Here is a 16709-nt window from a genome sequence, read left to right as displayed (position 1 = left end):
GGAGGGGCCCCACGGTGGGTGGGCCAGACGGGCAGGAGGATGGAGGGGCCCCACAGCGGGTGGGGAGGGGGATGGAGGGGCCCCACGGCGGGCAGGCCGGAGGATGGAGGGGCCCCACGGCGGGTGGGCCGGATGGGCAGGGGGATGGAGGGGCCCCACAGTGGACGGGCCGGATGGGCAGGGGGATGGAGGGGCCCCACAGCGGGTGGGGAGGGGGATGGAGGGGCCCCACGGTGGGTGACCCCACGGCGGGCAGGCCGGAGGATGGAGGGGCCCCACGGCGGGTGGGCCGGATGGGCAGGGGGATGGAGGGGCCCCACAGCGGGTGGGGAGGGGGATGGAGGGGCCCCACGGTGGGTGACCCCACGGCGGGCAGGCAGGAGGATGGAAGGGCCCCACGGCGGGCAGGCCGGAGGATGGAGGGGCCCCACGGCGGGTGGGCTGGATGGGCAGGGGGATGGAGGGGCCCCACAGTGGACGGGCCGGATGGGCAGGGGGATGGAGGGGCCCCACGGCGGGTGACCCCACGGCGGGCAGGCAGGAGGATGGAAGGGCCCCACAGCGGGTGGGGAGGGGGATGGAGGGGCCCCACGGCGGTTGACCCCACGGCGGGCAGGCAGGAGGATGGAGGGGCCCCACAGCGGGTGGGGAGGGGGATGGAGGGGCCCCACGGTGGGTGACCCCACGGCGGGCAGGCAGGAGGATGGAGGGGCCCCACGGCGGGTGACCCCACGGTGGGCAGGCAGGAGGATGGAGGGGCCCCACGGTGGGTGGGCCAGACGGGCAGGAGGATGGAGGGGCCCCACAGCGGGTGGGGAGGGGGATGGAGGGGCCCCACGGCGGGCAGGCCGGAGGATGGAGGGGCCCCACGGCGGGTGGGCCGGATGGGCAGGGGGATGGAGGGGCCCCACAGTGGACGGGCCGGATGGGCAGGGGGATGGAGGGGCCCCACAGCGGGTGGGGAGGGGGATGGAGGGGCCCCACGGTGGGTGACCCCACGGCGGGCAGGCCGGAGGATGGAGGGGCCCCACGGCGGGTGGGCCGGATGGGCAGGGGGATGGAGGGGCCCCACAGCGGGTGGGGAGGGGGATGGAGGGGCCCCACGGTGGGTGACCCCACGGCGGGCAGGCAGGAGGATGGAAGGGCCCCACGGCGGGCAGGCCGGAGGATGGAGGGGCCCCACGGCGGGTGGGCTGGATGGGCAGGGGGATGGAGGGGCCCCACAGTGGACGGGCCGGATGGGCAGGGGGATGGAGGGGCCCCACGGCGGGTGACCCCACGGCGGGCAGGCAGGAGGATGGAAGGGCCCCACAGCGGGTGGGGAGGGGGATGGAGGGGCCCCACGGTGGGTGACCCCACGGCGGGCAGGCAGGGGGCGGCGCGGCAGGAAGGAGCCGGGGGGTGAAATCTCTCTGTATATTAAGTGCTTTGTTTTCAGGGGGCCACATCCAACACCCCCCTGCCCGGGTGCCACCCCCCCCCTCAGTAGCATTGCATAGGGTGGCCATGGGGGGGCACCAGGTGCCCACTAGCCCAGCGCCTCCACTCAGTTACAAGACATCTGAGGAGCGCCCCGCCCTGCCCCACGGTGCCCCCCAGCAGACAGGCAGATCACATGGCTGCCATGAGGGGGTTATAAACTCCCCCCACGGATGGGCACAGTTGTGCCCAACCCCAGGGGCTGATGGGATTGAGCTGGGGGGGTGCAGTAAAGGTGCAGGAAGCAGCCTGGGGGGGGAACTGAGGCTGGCAGTGGGTCCTGGGGGGCCCCAGGCTGGGGGGGGCGTGTTATCGGCCAGCCACTTAACACAATTAATTAATGGAACAAGAGACCCTGAGCTGCATGGAACAGGCCACTGGAGGCGCAGGGCCCCACCAGCCACTGGGGAGGGGGGTTACCCACAATGCCCCTCTCCCGTGGCCAGGCAGGGCCCCACCAGCCACTGGGGAGGGGTATTTACCCACAATGCCCCTCTCCCGCGGCCAGCCAGGGACTCACCTGGCAGTGGGGGGGGGTATTTACCCACAATGCCCCTCTCCCGTGGCCAGGCAGGGCCCCACCAGCCACTGGGGAGGGGTATTTACCCACAATGCCCCTCTCCCGCAGCCAGCCAGGGACTCACCTGGCAGTGGGGGGGGTATTTACCCACAATGCCCCTCTCCCACTGCCAGGCAGGGCCCCACCAGCCACTGGGGGGGTATTTACCCACCATGCCCCTCTCCCGCGGCCAGGCAGGGCCCCACCAGCCACTGGGGGGGTATTTACCCACAATGCCCCTCTCCCGCGGCCAGGCAGGGCCCCACCAGCCACTGGGGGGGGGGTTTACTCACCATGCCCCTCTCCCGCGGCCAGGCAGGGCCCCACCAGCCACTGGGGGGGTATTTACCCACAATGCCCCTCTCCCGTGGCCAGGCAGGGCCCCACCAGCCACTGGGGGGGTATTTACCCACCATGCCCCCAGAGCCCTGGGCTGATACCCGACTGCAGCAGGCCCAGGGCCCGCCCAGATGACTGCCCCACTCATGACAGGGCAGGGGCGCGCTGCCCCCCAGTGTCCAGGCTGGGAACTGCAGCTGCCCTCAATAACTGAAGGGATGCGATTAATTGCCCCAAGCCCTGAGCCGGGGGCCGTGGACAAAGCTCAGTCACAGAGTCCAACCCCAGCAGGGGGCGTCGGGGGGGGGGATCCTGGTCCATCTTCGGGGGCTGGTGGGGCTGGGGGGGTGTGGGGATCATCCATCTTCCTCCGGCTCTGAGCCCGGGCCAGCCGACTCCGCCATCAGCTCCTCCGCCGCACTGCCTGGGGGGGGGACAGATGTGGGTGCTGCTGGCACCCCCCAATCCCAACCCGCAGCTCCCTCCCCACTCCACCAGCGCCCCCCATCAAACCTGCACCCCCTCTCACTCCACCAGCGCCCCCCATCCCAACCTGCACCCCCTCTCACTCCACTAGCGCCCCCCATCAAAACCCACAGCCCCCCCTCCACCAGCACCCCCCATCCCAACCCACAGCCCCCTCCCCACTCCACCAGCGCCCCCCCAGCGCCCCATCACTTTTCCAGAGCCCCCCATCCCACCCCACGGCCCCCTCCCCACTCCACCAGCGTGCCCCCATCCCAACCCACAGCCCCCTCCCCACTCCACCAGCGCCCCCCATCCCAACCCGCAGCCCCTTCCCCACTCCACCAGCACCCCGAATCCAAACCCGCACCCCCTCACTCCACCAGTGCCCCCCATCCCAACCCACAGCCCCCTCTGCACTCCACCAGCGCCCTCCATCCCAACCCGCAGCCCCTTCCCCACTCCACCAGTGCCCCCCATCCCAACCCACAGCCCCCTCTGCACTCCACCAGCGCCTCCCCATCCCAACCCAATGCCCCCTCCCCACTCCACCAGCACCCCCCCATCCCAACCCACAGCCCCTTCCCCACTCCACCAGCACCCCCCATCCCAACCCGCACCCCCTTCCCCACTCCACCAGCGCCCCCATCCCAACCCGCACCCCCTCTCACTCCACCAGCGCCCCCCATCAAAACCCACAGCCCCCCCTCCACCAGCACCCCCCATCCCAACCCAATGCCCCCTCCCCACTCCACCAGCACCCCCCCATCCCAACCCACAGCCCCTTCCCCACTCCACCAGCGCCCCCCATCCCAACCCGCACCCCCTTCCCCACTCCACCAGCGCCCCCCATCCCAACCCGCACCCCCTCTCAGTCCACCAGCGCCCTCCATCCCAACCCGCACCCCCTTCCCCACTCCACCAGCGCCCCCACATTCCACCCCGCAGCCCCCTCCCCACTCCACCAGGGCCTCCCATCCCACCCCGCAGGCCCCTCCCCACTCCACCAGTGCCCCACATCCCAACCCAAGCCCCTTCCCCACTCCACCAGCGCCCCCCATCCCAACTCACAGCCCCCTCCCCATTCCACCAGCGCCCCTCCATCCCAACCCACAGCCCCTTCCCCACTCCACCAGTGCCCCCCATCCCAACCCACAGCCCCTTCCCCACTCCACCAGTGCCCCCCATCCCAACCCACAGCCCCTTCCCCACTCCACCAGCGCCCCCCATCCCAACCCACAGCCCCCTCCCCACTCCACCAGCGCCCCCACATCCCACCCCACAGCCTCCTCCCCACTCCACCAGCGCCCCAATCCAAACCCGCACCCCCTCTCACTCCAGCAGTGACCCCCCATCCCAACCCACAGCCCCCTCCGCACTCCACCAGCGCCCCCCATCCCAACCCACAGCCGCCTCCCCACTCCACCAGCGCCCCCCATCCCAACCCACAGCCCCTTCCCCACTCCACCAGCGCCTCCCCATCCCAACCCACAGCCCCCTCCCCACTCCACCAGCGCCTCCCCATCCCAACCCACAGCCCCCTCCCCACTCCACCAGCGCCCCCCCATCCCAACCCACAGCCCCCTCCCCACTCCACCAGCGCCCCCCATCCCAACCCACAGCCCCCTCCCCACTCCACCAGCGCCCCCCCATCCCAACCCACAGCCCCCTCCCCACTCCACCAGCGCCCCCCCCATCCCAACCCACAGCCCCCTCCCCACTCCACCAGTGGCCCCCCCATCCCAACCCACAGTCCCCTCCCCACTCCACCAGCGCTCCCACATCCCAGCCTGCAGCCCCCTCCAATCTCTCCCCACAACCCCCTCCCCACTCCGCCAGGGCCTCCACATCCTGACCCACAGCCCCGGCTCACCCAGCCCTCCTCCATCATGAGAACCCCTCTGCCTGGTGCAGAGACGCAGCTCCTTTGGGTAACACCCTCTCCCCCGGGACCCCCGTTACTGACCTTCCTTGCCATCCTCTTCCTCGTCCATGATTTCCTGCACCTCGTCCTCCTCCCCCTCGTCGTCCACGATCACCACGCAGTCATCCCCGTGCTCCGTCCCACTGCGGGCACCGCAGAGTCACCCACAATGCTCAGTGCCCCCCAGGTTACCCCCAAGGCTCAGCACCCATCTCCCTGCGTTATGCACAATGGTCAGCATCCCCCTGGGGTACCCACAATGCTCAGTGCCCCCCAGGTTACCCCCAAGGCTCAGCACCCATCCCCCTGCGTTAGGCACAATGCTCAGCATCCCCCCAGGGTACCCACAATGCTCAGTGCCCCCCAGGTTACCCCCAAGGCTCAGCACCCATCCCCCTGCGTTAGGCACAATGCTCAGCATCCCCCCAGGGTACCCACAATGCTCAGCCACATCCATGGACAAGTCACCCACAATGCTCAGCGCCTGCCTCCCAGGGCTTACCCAGCATGCACTTCTCAGTCACAGCCAAGTTCCCCACCGTGCCTGGCCCCAAGCCTGCCATACCCTGATGTCCCCCCCCGGCCCCGCTCCAGCCGAGGGGGCTGTCTCACCTGTCATCCCCGGCGCCCCCATTCTCACCCATCAGATAGTACTGCAGGGGATTGGGCCAGAGGTCCTCCTTGATGATCTGGGGGCACGGAGCAGAGGGGTGAGAGGCAGGTGGGGCTGCAGGTGGGGGCTCGGGAATTCGGGGGGGGGGCTCACCTCAGCGATCCGGTCACCGGCAGGGAAGCTGTGGTCCCCGAACCAGCTGAAGAAGCTGCGCCCCATCTCGGGGCTCTTGCAGCCGTGGGCACGGGGGTCCTGGCCCCTCCACCAGCGGATGGGGGTGGAGTGCGACACCAGCCTGCCTGGGGGGGAGAGGCAGGGGTGAGAGTGCAGGCACTGGGGGCGGCCCCCCCCAGTGCCCCCGAACACAGCCCCGCCCCGTACCTGAGGAGGCCGGCTGGAACTCCTTGACGATCACCTCGTTCTGGAAGTAGGGGCTCCCACTGAAGTAGAACTTGATCTTACACCCCGACTTGGTGTGAGTCAACTCCTCCACCTGCCGGGGCAGAAAGGACCCAGGAGTCCGGGCCTGAGACTTTTCACAACGTGCACCCCCAAACACCACCACTCTGGTCCCCCTGCTCCCCTCCCAGAGCCGGGGAGAGAACCCAGGAGTCCGGGCTCCCAGCCCCCCTGCTCTAACCACCAGCACCCCACTCCCCTCCCAGAGCTGAGAGAACCCAGGAGTCCTGGCTCCCAGCCCCCCCGCTCTCACTTGCAGGTTGGTCATGTAGCTCAGGGCGTCCTCGTCGCGGTCGCTGATCATGGCCGACAACTGGGGGTGATTGAGGAACTGGGGAGCCTGAGTCAAGGAACCACAACAGGAGCTCGGACGCCTGGTTTCTCCAGGCCTAGGCCCCCCCCTCTGCCCCTCAGGGAAAAGCACCCCCTGCCCAGCCCCGGCCCCCCGGGGCAGAGTGCCCCCTGCCCAGCCCCGGCCCCCCGGGGCAGAGCGCCCCCTGCCCAGCCCCGGCCCCCCGGGGGAGAGCGCCCCCTGCCCAGCCCCGGCCCCCCGGGGGAGAGCGCCCCCTGCCCAGCCCCGGCCCCCCGGGGGAGAGCGCCCGTGCCCTGCGGCGCCCCCCGGGTGGAGGGATACGGCGCTGACCCAGAAGCCGGGGATGTTCTGGATGATGCGGTTGCGGCGCTCGAGGTGGGGCCGGCGCATGTGGCCGAACTTGGCCCTGAGGATGCGGAAGGCGCAGCCGGCCTGCTCATTCACCGCCTCCAGCTCCAGCTGCACCGCCTCCAGCGCCTCCAGGTACTTCTCCGTGTCCGGGGCCGGCTGGGCCGCCGCGGTCCCCTCCTCCTCCTCCTCCTCCTCCCCCACCGAGATGATGGAGCACTCCTCCTCCGCCCTCCTCTTCCTGCGCCCCTCCCGGCCATCAGCAGCTTCCAGGCCTCCCTTCCCCTCAGTGGCGGTGGTGTCAAGCCTCCCCGTCTTTGTAGCTGGGGTTTCCAGGACCCCCTTCCCCTCAGTGGCGGTGGTGTCAAGCCTCCCCGTCTTTGTAGCTGGGGTTTCCAGAATCCCCTTCCCCTCAGTGGCGGTGGTGTCAAGCCTCCCCGTCTTTTTAGCTGTGGTTTCCAGGACCTCCCTTCCCCTCAGTGGCGGCGGTGTCAAGCCTCCCCGTCTTTGTAGCTGGGGTTTCCAGGCCTCCCTTCCCCTCAGTGGCGGTGGTGTCAAGCCTCCCCGTCTTTGTAGCTGTGGTTTCCAGGCCTCCCTTCCTCTCAGTGGCGGTGGTGTCAAGCCTCCCCGTCTTTGTAGCTGGGGTTTCCAGGACCCCCTTCCCCTCAGTGGCGGCGGTGTCAAGCCTCCCCGTCTTTGTAGCTGGGGTTTCCAGGCCTCCCTTCCCCTCAGTGGCGGTGGTGTCAAGCCTCCCCGTCTTTGTAGCTGGGGTTTCCAGGACCCCCTTCACCTCAGCAGCGTCGGTGTCCAGGCTCCCCATCTTTGTGGCAGTGGTTTCCAGGATGCCCTTCTCCTCAGCAGCATCAGTTTCAAGGCTCCCCAACTCAGCGGCAGTCTCAAGTCTCCTCTTCCCTCCAGCCGCACTTTGGGGGCTCCTCCCCCCCTCAGAAGTTTCTTGGCCCCCCTTCCTGCCACTGGCGGTGTTGGGGCTCCCCTGCCCCCTGCCAAGGGTGTCTAGGCGGCCCCGCAGGGGGGTGGCAGTTTCCAGGCCCCCCCGGGCCGCGGGCGCCCCCTGCCGCCCGGCGGTTTCCAGGCCCCTCCAGGCCGTCAGCTGGGTCAGCGCCTGGGCGGCCTCGGTCTCCTTCAGCAGCGGGTCCGGGCGGCGGCGCTTGGCGGCCGGGGAGGGTGGTGCGGTCCGGGGGACCCCCCCGTCCCCGCTCATAGTTCGCTCCGCTCAGGCCCGGGGGCGGGGCCGCGCCAGCCCCCTCCCGCCCAACCCTCGTTTTCGAACGGAAGAGGCACGAGGGGAGCAACGGCCGCCGCCAACTGCCAAACTCCAGCGCCTCGCGCGTCTCTCCCTACCCGCTCTGGTCCTCTTTCCCCTTCCCGCGCTGATTGGCCAGCGGCAGGGCGGCCCTGCCAACGGCGAGAGGGGAAAGCCTTCCGTCCCACGTGGGGGGGAGACCCGGGCGGCGATTGGCCGGCGGCGCCAGCAATCGTGGCGGGTTCCGCCTTCGTCCCGCACCCCACGTGGGGGATCCGGACGCTGATACGACAGTCGCCTTCTCGGCGGCGGCCAATGGGCAGGAGACGGAACCAGGCTTGGTGGAGTCGGTCGCGTCCGCCAGAGATGGGGCAGGGCGGGGCGGCGCTGGGGCTCTCGGCAGTGTCACAAAGGGAGACTGCGCGGGACGCATGCGCGTTGGCAGGAACTTTCCCCCGGTGCATGCGCAGTAACGCCGAATGCGGCGCTTGCGCCCTGGGCACGGGGCTGTGGGTAGGCGCGCGCCTGCCAGGCGGAGCAAACGCGCGTGGCGCGTGCTTGCTCGTTGTGGCGACGTGGTGCCGCGGGAAGAAGGGCGCCTTGCACACGAGAGTGCACCGCAAACACTATTCTGTCGTGTATAATAGTGCGTTGCACACGAAAGTGCAGTGCAAACAACAGAGCCTTGCCGTGACTAATGGTGCCTTGCACGTGAGTGCACCGCAATGGTGCACTGTGCATTGCACACGGCAAAGCAACTATTATTCGCACTGCAAATAGCCGTCGGCCTCGTAAAGAACAGCACAGAGCGGAGCGAGAGACCCTGCCCCCCGCCCCTCGCGGGGGGCACTGGATGGGGACGTGGGAGCTTTTCCAGCCAGACCCTCTAAAATCCAGCAAAGAGGAAATATTCCAAGTGGGGAGGGGAGGCGGCTGCGTGGGAGCTGCTGCATTTCTGAGCCACCACGTTGTGGCGCTGTGACCCTGAATCTGGGGGGAGATATTTACAAAGGGCTGGGATGGGGGCCTACAGCGGCGAGGGCGGGGGGCTCTGCACGGGGCCCTCTCGCCTAGCCTAAAATTGAGAGATTGAACCCCGGCGTCCGGGCCGAATCCCAGCTCAGATTCTCCCGCTCGAAATTTCCACCCTAATTGCAGTCAGAAACAGGCATCAGCTTCACTTCCTGTCACAAACTGCTCCCCTACCATCCCTCCCGTCCCATAGGCGAGCCATCACCATGCAGTGTTATGTGTGGCTGTTCCCCAGCTGTCCCGCCCCAGAGGTGGCTGCATCTCAGTGTCAGGTGAGGCATCCTTGCTTGGCTGCTCCACCTCAGACATGGCTGCATCTCTCCCTATCACCCCATGCCCCAGATCTTATCACGCTGGCTGTTTTCGAAGAAAGAGAAATCTGTGACCTTTGAATCGAAATTTCGAGGGCAGGGTCGGCCTCAAAAGCAGGAAACCAAAGCACAGATGGAGGTTTCGGTTCAGATGCTGGGGGAGGCAGCTGCTTCCTGGCCTGATCCCTGCCCCAGGCCCCGGCTGGGAGAGGCCAAGGCTGGCGTAGCCAGGGTCTGCATTCCTATTGCACTTGCCCGACCCAGCTCGCGGGGGGGAAAGGCAGAGAAGGGATTTGTTCCACAACAGCCAATAGTGACTGATGGCAAGAATCAGTGATTGAACCCAGGAGTCCTGGCTCCCAGCCCCCCTGCTCTAACCACCAGCCCCCACTTCCCTCCCAGAGCCGGGGAGAGACCCCAGGAGTCCTGGCTCCCAGCCCCCCTGCTCTAACCACCAGCCCCCACTTCCCTCCCAGAGCCAGGAGAGAACCCAGGCATCCTGGCTCCCAGCCCCCCCTGCTCTAACCACCAGCCGCCACTGCCCTCCCAGAACCAGGAGAGAACCCAGGAGTCCTGGCTCCCAGCCCCCCATGCTCTAACCACCAGCCCCCACTCCCCTCCCAGAGCCGGGGAGAGAACCCAGGCGTCCTGGCTCCCAGCCCCCCCTGCTCTAACCACCAGCCCCCACTCCCCTCCCAGATCCAGGAGAGAACCCAGGTGTCCGGGTGCCCCTAGCTCGAAGAAAACACTGGCTGGTCAGTTTCTTTCATTCCGTCGGGTTTTATATCAAAAAGAAAAGAACTGAGAACAGTCCCTGTCCCCCCAAAACGGTGGGGAGGGGCTGGACAAGAACCAAAGAAACCCCACACTGCCCCCCCCTGCCCCCCAATGCTCTCCCTCACCCAGCAGAGCGGCTGCCCCCTCCAGAAACGGCCGGTGCCGGAGATCTGTCCGGCCATCCTGTCGCCATCTCGTGCCCTCCCCTCCCAGCCCCAAATTACCAGGGTGTGTGTGTGTATTTTTGTACAAAAACATTGATTTTTTTCCGTGTCTTTTTCTTCAATTTTTTTTTTCTGCCAAAAAAATCCCCCACCCCCAAAAAACCTCGAACAAAACCAGCACGTGGAGAGTTCTGAGCCGAGGCGGATCCACTGCCGGGCCGGGTGGGCCAGGACCCGGCTGGAAACAGAGAGCGAAGCCCCCCACCACCTATTTGAGGAGTCCTGGCTCCCAGCCCCCACTGCTCTAACCACTAGACCCCACTCCTCTCCCAGAGCCAGGAGAGAACCCAGGAGTCCTGGCTCCCAGCCCCCCTGCTCTAACCACTAGACCCCACTCCCCTTCCAGAGCCAGCAGAGAACCCAGGAGTCCTGGCTCCCAGCCCCCCCTGCTCTAACCACCAGCCCCCACTCCTCTCCCAGAGCTGGGAGAGAACCCAGGAGTCCTGGCTTCCAGCCCCCCTGCTCTAACCCACCAGCCCCCACTCCCCTCCCAGAGCCGGGAGAGAACCCAGGAGTCCTGGCTCCCAGCCCCCCCTGCTCTAACCACCAGCCCCCACTCCACTCCCAGAGCTGGCAGAGAACCCAGGAGTCCTGACTCCCAGCCCCCCCCCCCGCTCTAACCACTAGCCCCCACTCCTCTCCCAGAGCCAGGAGAGAACCCAGGAGTCCTGGCTGGCGTTGCTCGGCCCTCCCTTCCCCAGCCCCAGCCCCAGCCGCCAGTGGTCCCAGACACGGATTCTGATCTCATTTCTGTAGGTATCAAGCCGGAGTCACTTCCCTGCTGCCGACAGGGTGAGTCTGGCCAGGAGCCTGGGATCAGGGCTTGGTCCTGTTAACATCCCAGCCCAAATCCCTTTGCCCTCCGCAGTCTGTCCCTGAGGGAATGTGAACAGATCTGGGGAGCAGCAAAGGGGCTGGGAGGGGGATCCAGTCCTCCGTGCACCTGTTCCTCTCGCATCTACACTCACATGCAGCTGTGTTCCTGCAGGGTACTCCAGCATTGCGTGTGTTACTCCGCCTGTTACTGCAGCACCACTGCCTATTGCTGTGCACTGTACCTGAGCGTCAGGGCAGGGTACTCTAGCACTGCATGTGTTACTCCGCCTGTTACTCCAGCACTGCTGCCCGTTCCTGTGCACGGTATCCGAGCATCGGGGCAGGGTATTCTAGCATTGTGTTACTCCACCTGTTACTCCAGCACCACTGCCCGTTCCTGTGCATGGCACCCGAGCGTCGGGGCAGGGTACTCTAGCATTGCGTGTGTTACTCCGCCTGTTACTCCAGCACCGCTGCCCGTTCCTGTCCACGGCACCTGAGCGTCAGGGCAGGGTACCCTAGCATTGTGTGTGTTACTCCGCCTGTTACTCCAGCACCGCTGCCCATTCCTGTGCACGGTACCCAAGCGTCGGGGCAGGGTACCCTATCATTGTGTGTGTTACTCCAGCACCGCTGCCCGTTCCTGTGCATGGTGCCTGAGCGTCAGGGCAGGGTACTCTAGCATTGCGTGTGTTACTCCGCCTGTTACTCCAGCACTGCTGCCCATTCCTGTGCACAGTACCCGAGTGTCAGGGCACGGTACTCTAACATTGCGTGTGTTACTCCACCTGTTGCTCCAGCACCGCTGCCCGTTCCTGTGCATGGTACCCAAGCGTCGGGGCAGGGTACTCTAGCATTGCGTGTGTTACTCCGCCTGTTACTCCCACCCGTTCCTGTGCACGGTATCCGAGCATCGGGGCAGGGTATTCTAGCATTGTGTTACTCCACCTGTTACTCCAGCACCACTGCCCGTTCCTGTGCACGGTACCCGAGCGTCAGGGCAGGGTACTCTAGCATTGTGTGTTACTCCACCTGTTACTCCAGCACCGCTGCCCGTTCCTGTCCACAGTACCTGAGCGTCAGGGCAGGGTACCCTAGCATTGTGTGTGTTACTCCACCTGTTACTCCAGCACCGCTGCCCGTTCCTGTGCATGGTACCCAAGCGTTGGGGCAGGGTACCGTATCATTGCGTGTGTTACTCCGCCTGTTACTCCAGCACCGCTGCCCATTCCTGTGCACGGTACCCAAGCGTCGGGGCAGGGTACCCTAGCATTGTGTGTGTTACTCCAGCACCGCTGCCCGTTCCTGTGCATGGTACCTGAGCATCAGGGCAGGGTACTCTAGCATTGCGAGTGTTACTCCGCCTGTTACTCCCACCGTTCCTGTGCACGGTACCCAAGCATCAGGGCAGGGTACTCTAGCATTGCATGTGTTACTCCGCCTGTTACTCCCGCCCGTTCCTGTGCACAGTACCCGAGCGTCAGGGCAGGGTACTCTAGCATTGCGTGTGTTACTCCGCCTGTTACTCCCGCCCATTCCTGTGCACGGTACCTGAGCGTCAGGGCAGGGTACTCTAGCATTGCATGTTTTACTCCGTCTGTTACTCCCGCCTGTTCCTGTGCACGGTACCCAAGCGTCAGGGCAGGGTACTCTAGCATTGGGTGTGATACTCCACCTGTTACTCCCGCCCGTTCCTATGCACGGTACCCGAGCGTCAGGGCAGGGTACTCTAGCATTGCGTGTGTTACTCCGCCTGTTACTCCCGCCCGTTCCTGTGCACGGTACCTGAGCGTCAGGGCAGGGTACTCTAGCATTGCGTGTTTTACTCCGTCTGTTACTCCCGCCCGTTCCTGTGCATGGTACCCAAGCATCAGGGCAGGGTACTCTAGCACTGCGTGTTTTACTCCGTCTGTTACTCCCGCCCGTTCCTGTGCACGGTACCCGAGCGTCAGGGCAGGGTACTCTAGCATTGCGTGTTACTCTGCCTGTTACTCCCGCCCGTTCCTGTGCACGGTACCCGAGCGTCAGGGCAGGGTACTCTAGCATTGCATGTGTTACTCCGTCTGTTACTCCCGCCCGTTCCTGTGCACAGTACCCAAGCGTCAGGGCAGGGTACTCTAGCATTGCGTGTGTTACTCCGCCTGTTACTCCCGCCCGTTCCTGTGCATGGTACCCAAGCGTCAGGGCAGGGTACTCTAGCATTGCGTGTTTTACTCCGTCTGTTACTCCCGCCCGTTCCTGTGCATGGTACCCAAGCGTCAGGGCAGGGTACTCTAGCACTGCGTGTTTTACTCCGTCTGTTACTCCCGCCCGTTCCTGTGCACGGTACCCGAGCGTCAGGGCAGGGTACTCTAGCATTGCGTGTGTTACTCCGCCTGTTACTCCCGCCCGTTCCTGTGCACGGTACCGGAGCGTCAGGGCAGGGTACTCTAGCATTGCGTGTGTTACTCCGCCTGTTACTCCACACGTTACCCTAACATCACTGCCTGTTACTCCGCCTGGCACTGCTGCCTGTGATCCTGCCGGTCCCTGCAGCCATTGGCCCCTCTCCCCAGATCGCGCGGCCATCACCGCAGCCCCCAGGGATTTCAGGGCGAGGATGGATCGTATCCGTCCTCCCCCCCGCAGCTTCCTGGTTGCATTGTTCCTGGATGATATGGTCTGTCGGGCCTACATTGGCTCTTGCCATGGAGACGGGGGTGTGTCCCTGGTTACTGACTGACGGGTTGCTAAATCACCCAGCTGAGGTGGGGGGGTGTCTCTGGGCTGGACCCCCTTTCCCAATCTCCCCCCACACCTTCCCCTGGTTCACCCTCCAGCCCGCCCCATTCACTCACCCCCATGATGGGGAATAAACTAGACACAGCAAATCCCCAGTCCTGGGTGTGACTCCAGAATAACCCATCACATCTGGAGTAAGGCCGCTGAAGTCAGAGTGACTTTGGATTGATCCCAGAAGAGCAGAGGTCAGAATCTGGCCGTGATCCCACTGCAGTCAGGGGGTGAATCTGGATTAACTGAGACCAGAATCTGGCCCTGGCCCCACTGCAGTTAGGAGGTGACTCTGGATTAGCTGAGATCTGAATCTGGCCTGATCCCATTGCAGGCAGGGGGTGACTCTGGATTGACTGAGATCAGAATCTGGCCCTGGCCCCACTGCAGTTAGGGGGTGACTCTGGATTGACTCTGGATTAACTGAGATCAGAATCCGGCCCTGACCCCACTGCAGTTAGGAGGTGACTCTGGATTGACTGAGATCAGAATCCGGCCCTGGCCCCACTGCAGTTAGGAGGTGACTCTGGATTGACTGAGATCAGAATCCGGCCCTGGCCCCACTGCAGTTAGGAGGTGACTCTGGATTAGCTGAGATCTGAATCTGGCCTGATCCCATTGCAGGCAGGGGGTGACTCTGGATTGACTGAGATCAGAATCTGGCCCTGGCCCCACTGCAGTTAGGGGGTGACTCTGGATTGGCTCTGGATTAACTGAGATCAGAATCCGGCCCTGACCCCACTGCAGTTAGGAGGTGACTCTGGATTGACTGAAATCAGAATCCGGCCCTGGCCCCACTGCAGTTAGGAGGTGACTCTGGATTAGCTGAGATCTGAATCTGGCCTGATCCCATTGCAGGATGGGGGTGACTCTGGATTGACTGAGATCAGAATCCGGCCCTGGCCCCACTGCAGTTAGGAGGTGACTCCGGATTGGCGCCGGATGTCCAGACTCCCGCCCTCGTCCCCCGGCCTGCCGTATCCAGCCCCCCGTCACATGACACAGTATGGCTCCCGGGGCAGGGGGGGCTCTGTCCTGCGGCAGGGCACACGGGCCGCCAGCCCCTTCTTGAGCTCCTTGTTGAGCAGGAAGCAGACGACGGGGTTGACGGCGGCCTGGGCGAAGCTCAACCAGACGGCGATGGCCAGGTAGCGGGGCGGGATGCTGCAGGCCTTGACGAAGACCCGCCAGTAGCAGGCCACAATGTAGGGCGACCAGAGGAGGAGGAAGAGGACGGTGATGACGTAGAACATCTTCCCCAGCCGCTTCTCCGCCTTGAACTCCTCCATGCTCAGCAGCCAGCGGTTGGCAGCGTGGCCATTCTGCCGGACGCCCAGCAGTGTGGGCGGCATGGGGCCCCGGCCGAAGCCGGCGATCCAGTTGGCGGCCGCCTGGCCGGTGGCACCCGGCCCGTGGAACGTCCAGTTCTGGCTGATGGCCGGCACCATCTGCACCGGCTTCATCTTGCGGTGGCGGTACTCGAAGCAGAGCAGCTTCCCGTACACGGCGTGGGTGGCCCCCACCAGCACGGCCAGCATGAGCATGAAACCCAGCGTGTCGTTGGCCTTGAAGTACCGGTGCTCGAAGATGCACTGGTCCTCCTCCCGGATGAACTTGTAGGTGCCCACGTCGAAGACGGGCGGGAAGGCCATGGCCACCGAGAGGGTCCACACCATGCAGATGACGGCCACGCACGTCCAGAGGGTCATGCGCTTGGCGTAGAAGCGGTGGTGAGCCACGGCCATGTACCGGGTGACGCTGATGCAGAAGAGGAGGAAGGCGGCGTGAAAGCAGAAGAGGACGGCCAGGAAGGCCACCACCTTGCAGCTGAGCGGGCTGTGGGTCCAGGCCGAGCCGTGGCGGATGGAGACCAGGACGAAGGGGAAGCAGACGGCCGCCCGCACGGCATCGGCCAGGCACAGGTCCAGCAGGAAGTAGTAGGGGGCCCGGTGCAGCCCCCGCTCCTTCAGCACCAGCAGCGCCAGGGCCAGGTTGCCCGCCAGGCTCACGCAGATGATCAGTGCCAGCAGCAGCAGCTTGGCGTAGGTGGAGGCCGCTGGGGGGCCCGGCAGGCCCAGCTCGTCCGCCTCGCTGGCGTTGGCCATCACCGGCTGGCCGGCTAGCGGGGGCGGCCCATGGCCCCGGGACCTCTGCAGGGGAGAGAGGGATCACTGGGGGCGGGACCCTGCTGCGTGCAGGAGCCCCCTAGCCTGGTGCACGGGGTCCAAGCCCAGGCTATGGGGCAGTGGGACGATCCCGGTTGGGGGTGGGGCTTCTGCCGCAGGCCCCCTTATCTCATCACCCACCTCGTCTGGAGCTCACGAGGTCCCATCTCCCAGTCCCACCCCTGGGGCCAGATGCGGGACCAGCACCCCCTAGAGGGCAGGGCACAGTCGTCCTCACGGCCACCCTGATGCTGACATGCTCGTGTACACCCGTCCTCACAGCCACACAGACACAGACACGCTCATGTACACCCGTCCTCACAGCCACCCTAACACTGACACGCTCGTGTACACCCGTCCTCACAGCCACACAGACACAGACACGCTCATGTACACCCGTCCTCACAGCCACCCTAACACTGACACGCTCGTGTACACCCATCCTCACAGCCGCACAGACACAGACACGCTCGTGTACACCATCCTCACAGCCACCCTAACACTGACACGCTCGTGTACACCATCCTCACAGCCACCCTAACACTGACACGCTCATGTACACCCGTCCTCACAGCCACACAGACACAGACACGCTCGTGTACACCCGTCCTCACAGCCACCCTAACACTGACACGCTCGTGTACACCCGTCCTCACAGCCACCCTAACACTGACACGCTCGTGTACACCCGTCCTCACAGCCACACAGACACAGACACGCTCATGTACACCCGTCCTCACAGCCACCCTAACACTGACACGCTCGTGTACACCCGTCCTCACAGCCACCCTAACACTGACATGCTCGTGTACACCCGTCCTCACAGCCGCACAGACACAGACACGCTCG

General features: G+C 65.4%; 4 protein-coding genes across 13 annotated transcripts; 1 reads left to right on the top strand and 3 right to left on the bottom strand.

Annotated features, from left to right (window-relative positions):
• Positions 1 to 1402: 1402 nt before the first annotated feature.
• On the bottom strand, positions 1403 to 7721 carry LOC115644138 (putative testis-specific Y-encoded-like protein 3). The gene is made up of 8 exons (XM_030548248.1): positions 7424 to 7721; positions 6473 to 7287; positions 6092 to 6169; positions 5761 to 5872; positions 5533 to 5678; positions 5379 to 5455; positions 4809 to 4909; positions 1403 to 2801 (listed from the first exon to the last, which is right to left on the bottom strand). The coding sequence occupies exons 1-8, from the start codon at positions 7719 to 7721 to the stop codon at positions 2734 to 2736; spliced, it is 1695 nt and encodes a 564-aa protein (XP_030404108.1). The 3' UTR covers positions 1403 to 2733.
• Positions 1482 to 2610, top strand: LOC115644143 (basic salivary proline-rich protein 2-like). Of its 2 annotated transcripts, none has more exons than XM_030548255.1 (2): positions 1482 to 1899; positions 1962 to 2610. In XM_030548255.1, exons 1-2 carry the CDS (start codon positions 1507 to 1509, stop codon positions 2589 to 2591), a joined length of 1023 nt encoding a protein of 340 aa, XP_030404115.1. In that variant the 5' UTR covers positions 1482 to 1506; the 3' UTR covers positions 2592 to 2610. The 2 variants fall into 2 exon arrangements, with proteins under 2 accessions (XP_030404115.1, XP_030404116.1); XM_030548256.1 differs by having other exon boundaries at positions 1482 to 1864; positions 1926 to 2533.
• Positions 7722 to 10814: 3093 nt separating the features above from the next.
• Positions 10815 to 14091, bottom strand: LOC115644144. 9 transcript variants are annotated; one of them, XM_030548259.1, is made up of 3 exons: positions 12397 to 14091; positions 11294 to 11419; positions 10815 to 11125 (listed from the first exon to the last, which is right to left on the bottom strand). In XM_030548259.1, the coding sequence occupies exons 1-2, from the start codon at positions 13489 to 13491 to the stop codon at positions 11297 to 11299; spliced, it is 1218 nt and encodes a 405-aa protein (XP_030404119.1). In that variant the 5' UTR covers positions 13492 to 14091; the 3' UTR covers positions 10815 to 11125; positions 11294 to 11296. The 9 variants fall into 9 exon arrangements, 6 of the variants coding, with proteins under 6 accessions (XP_030404119.1, XP_030404117.1, XP_030404118.1 ...); XR_003998439.1 differs by having other exon boundaries at positions 11294 to 14091; XR_003998440.1 differs by having other exon boundaries at positions 10815 to 11797; positions 11872 to 14091.
• Positions 14092 to 14194: 103 nt separating this feature from the next.
• On the bottom strand, positions 14195 to 15800 carry GPR173 (G protein-coupled receptor 173). The gene has a single exon (XM_030548254.1). The coding sequence runs from the start codon at positions 15798 to 15800 to the stop codon at positions 14688 to 14690; it is 1113 nt and encodes a 370-aa protein (XP_030404114.1). The 3' UTR covers positions 14195 to 14687.
• Between the last annotated feature and the right edge of the window lie 909 nt (positions 15801 to 16709).

Source organism: Gopherus evgoodei, unplaced genomic scaffold (genome assembly GCF_007399415.2).
Source record: "Gopherus evgoodei ecotype Sinaloan lineage unplaced genomic scaffold, rGopEvg1_v1.p scaffold_91_arrow_ctg1, whole genome shotgun sequence".
Taxonomy (NCBI): domain Eukaryota; kingdom Metazoa; phylum Chordata; order Testudines; family Testudinidae; genus Gopherus; species Gopherus evgoodei.
Note: the sequence above shows the minus strand (reverse complement) of the source record. Positions and strands in the feature narration are given on the sequence as shown.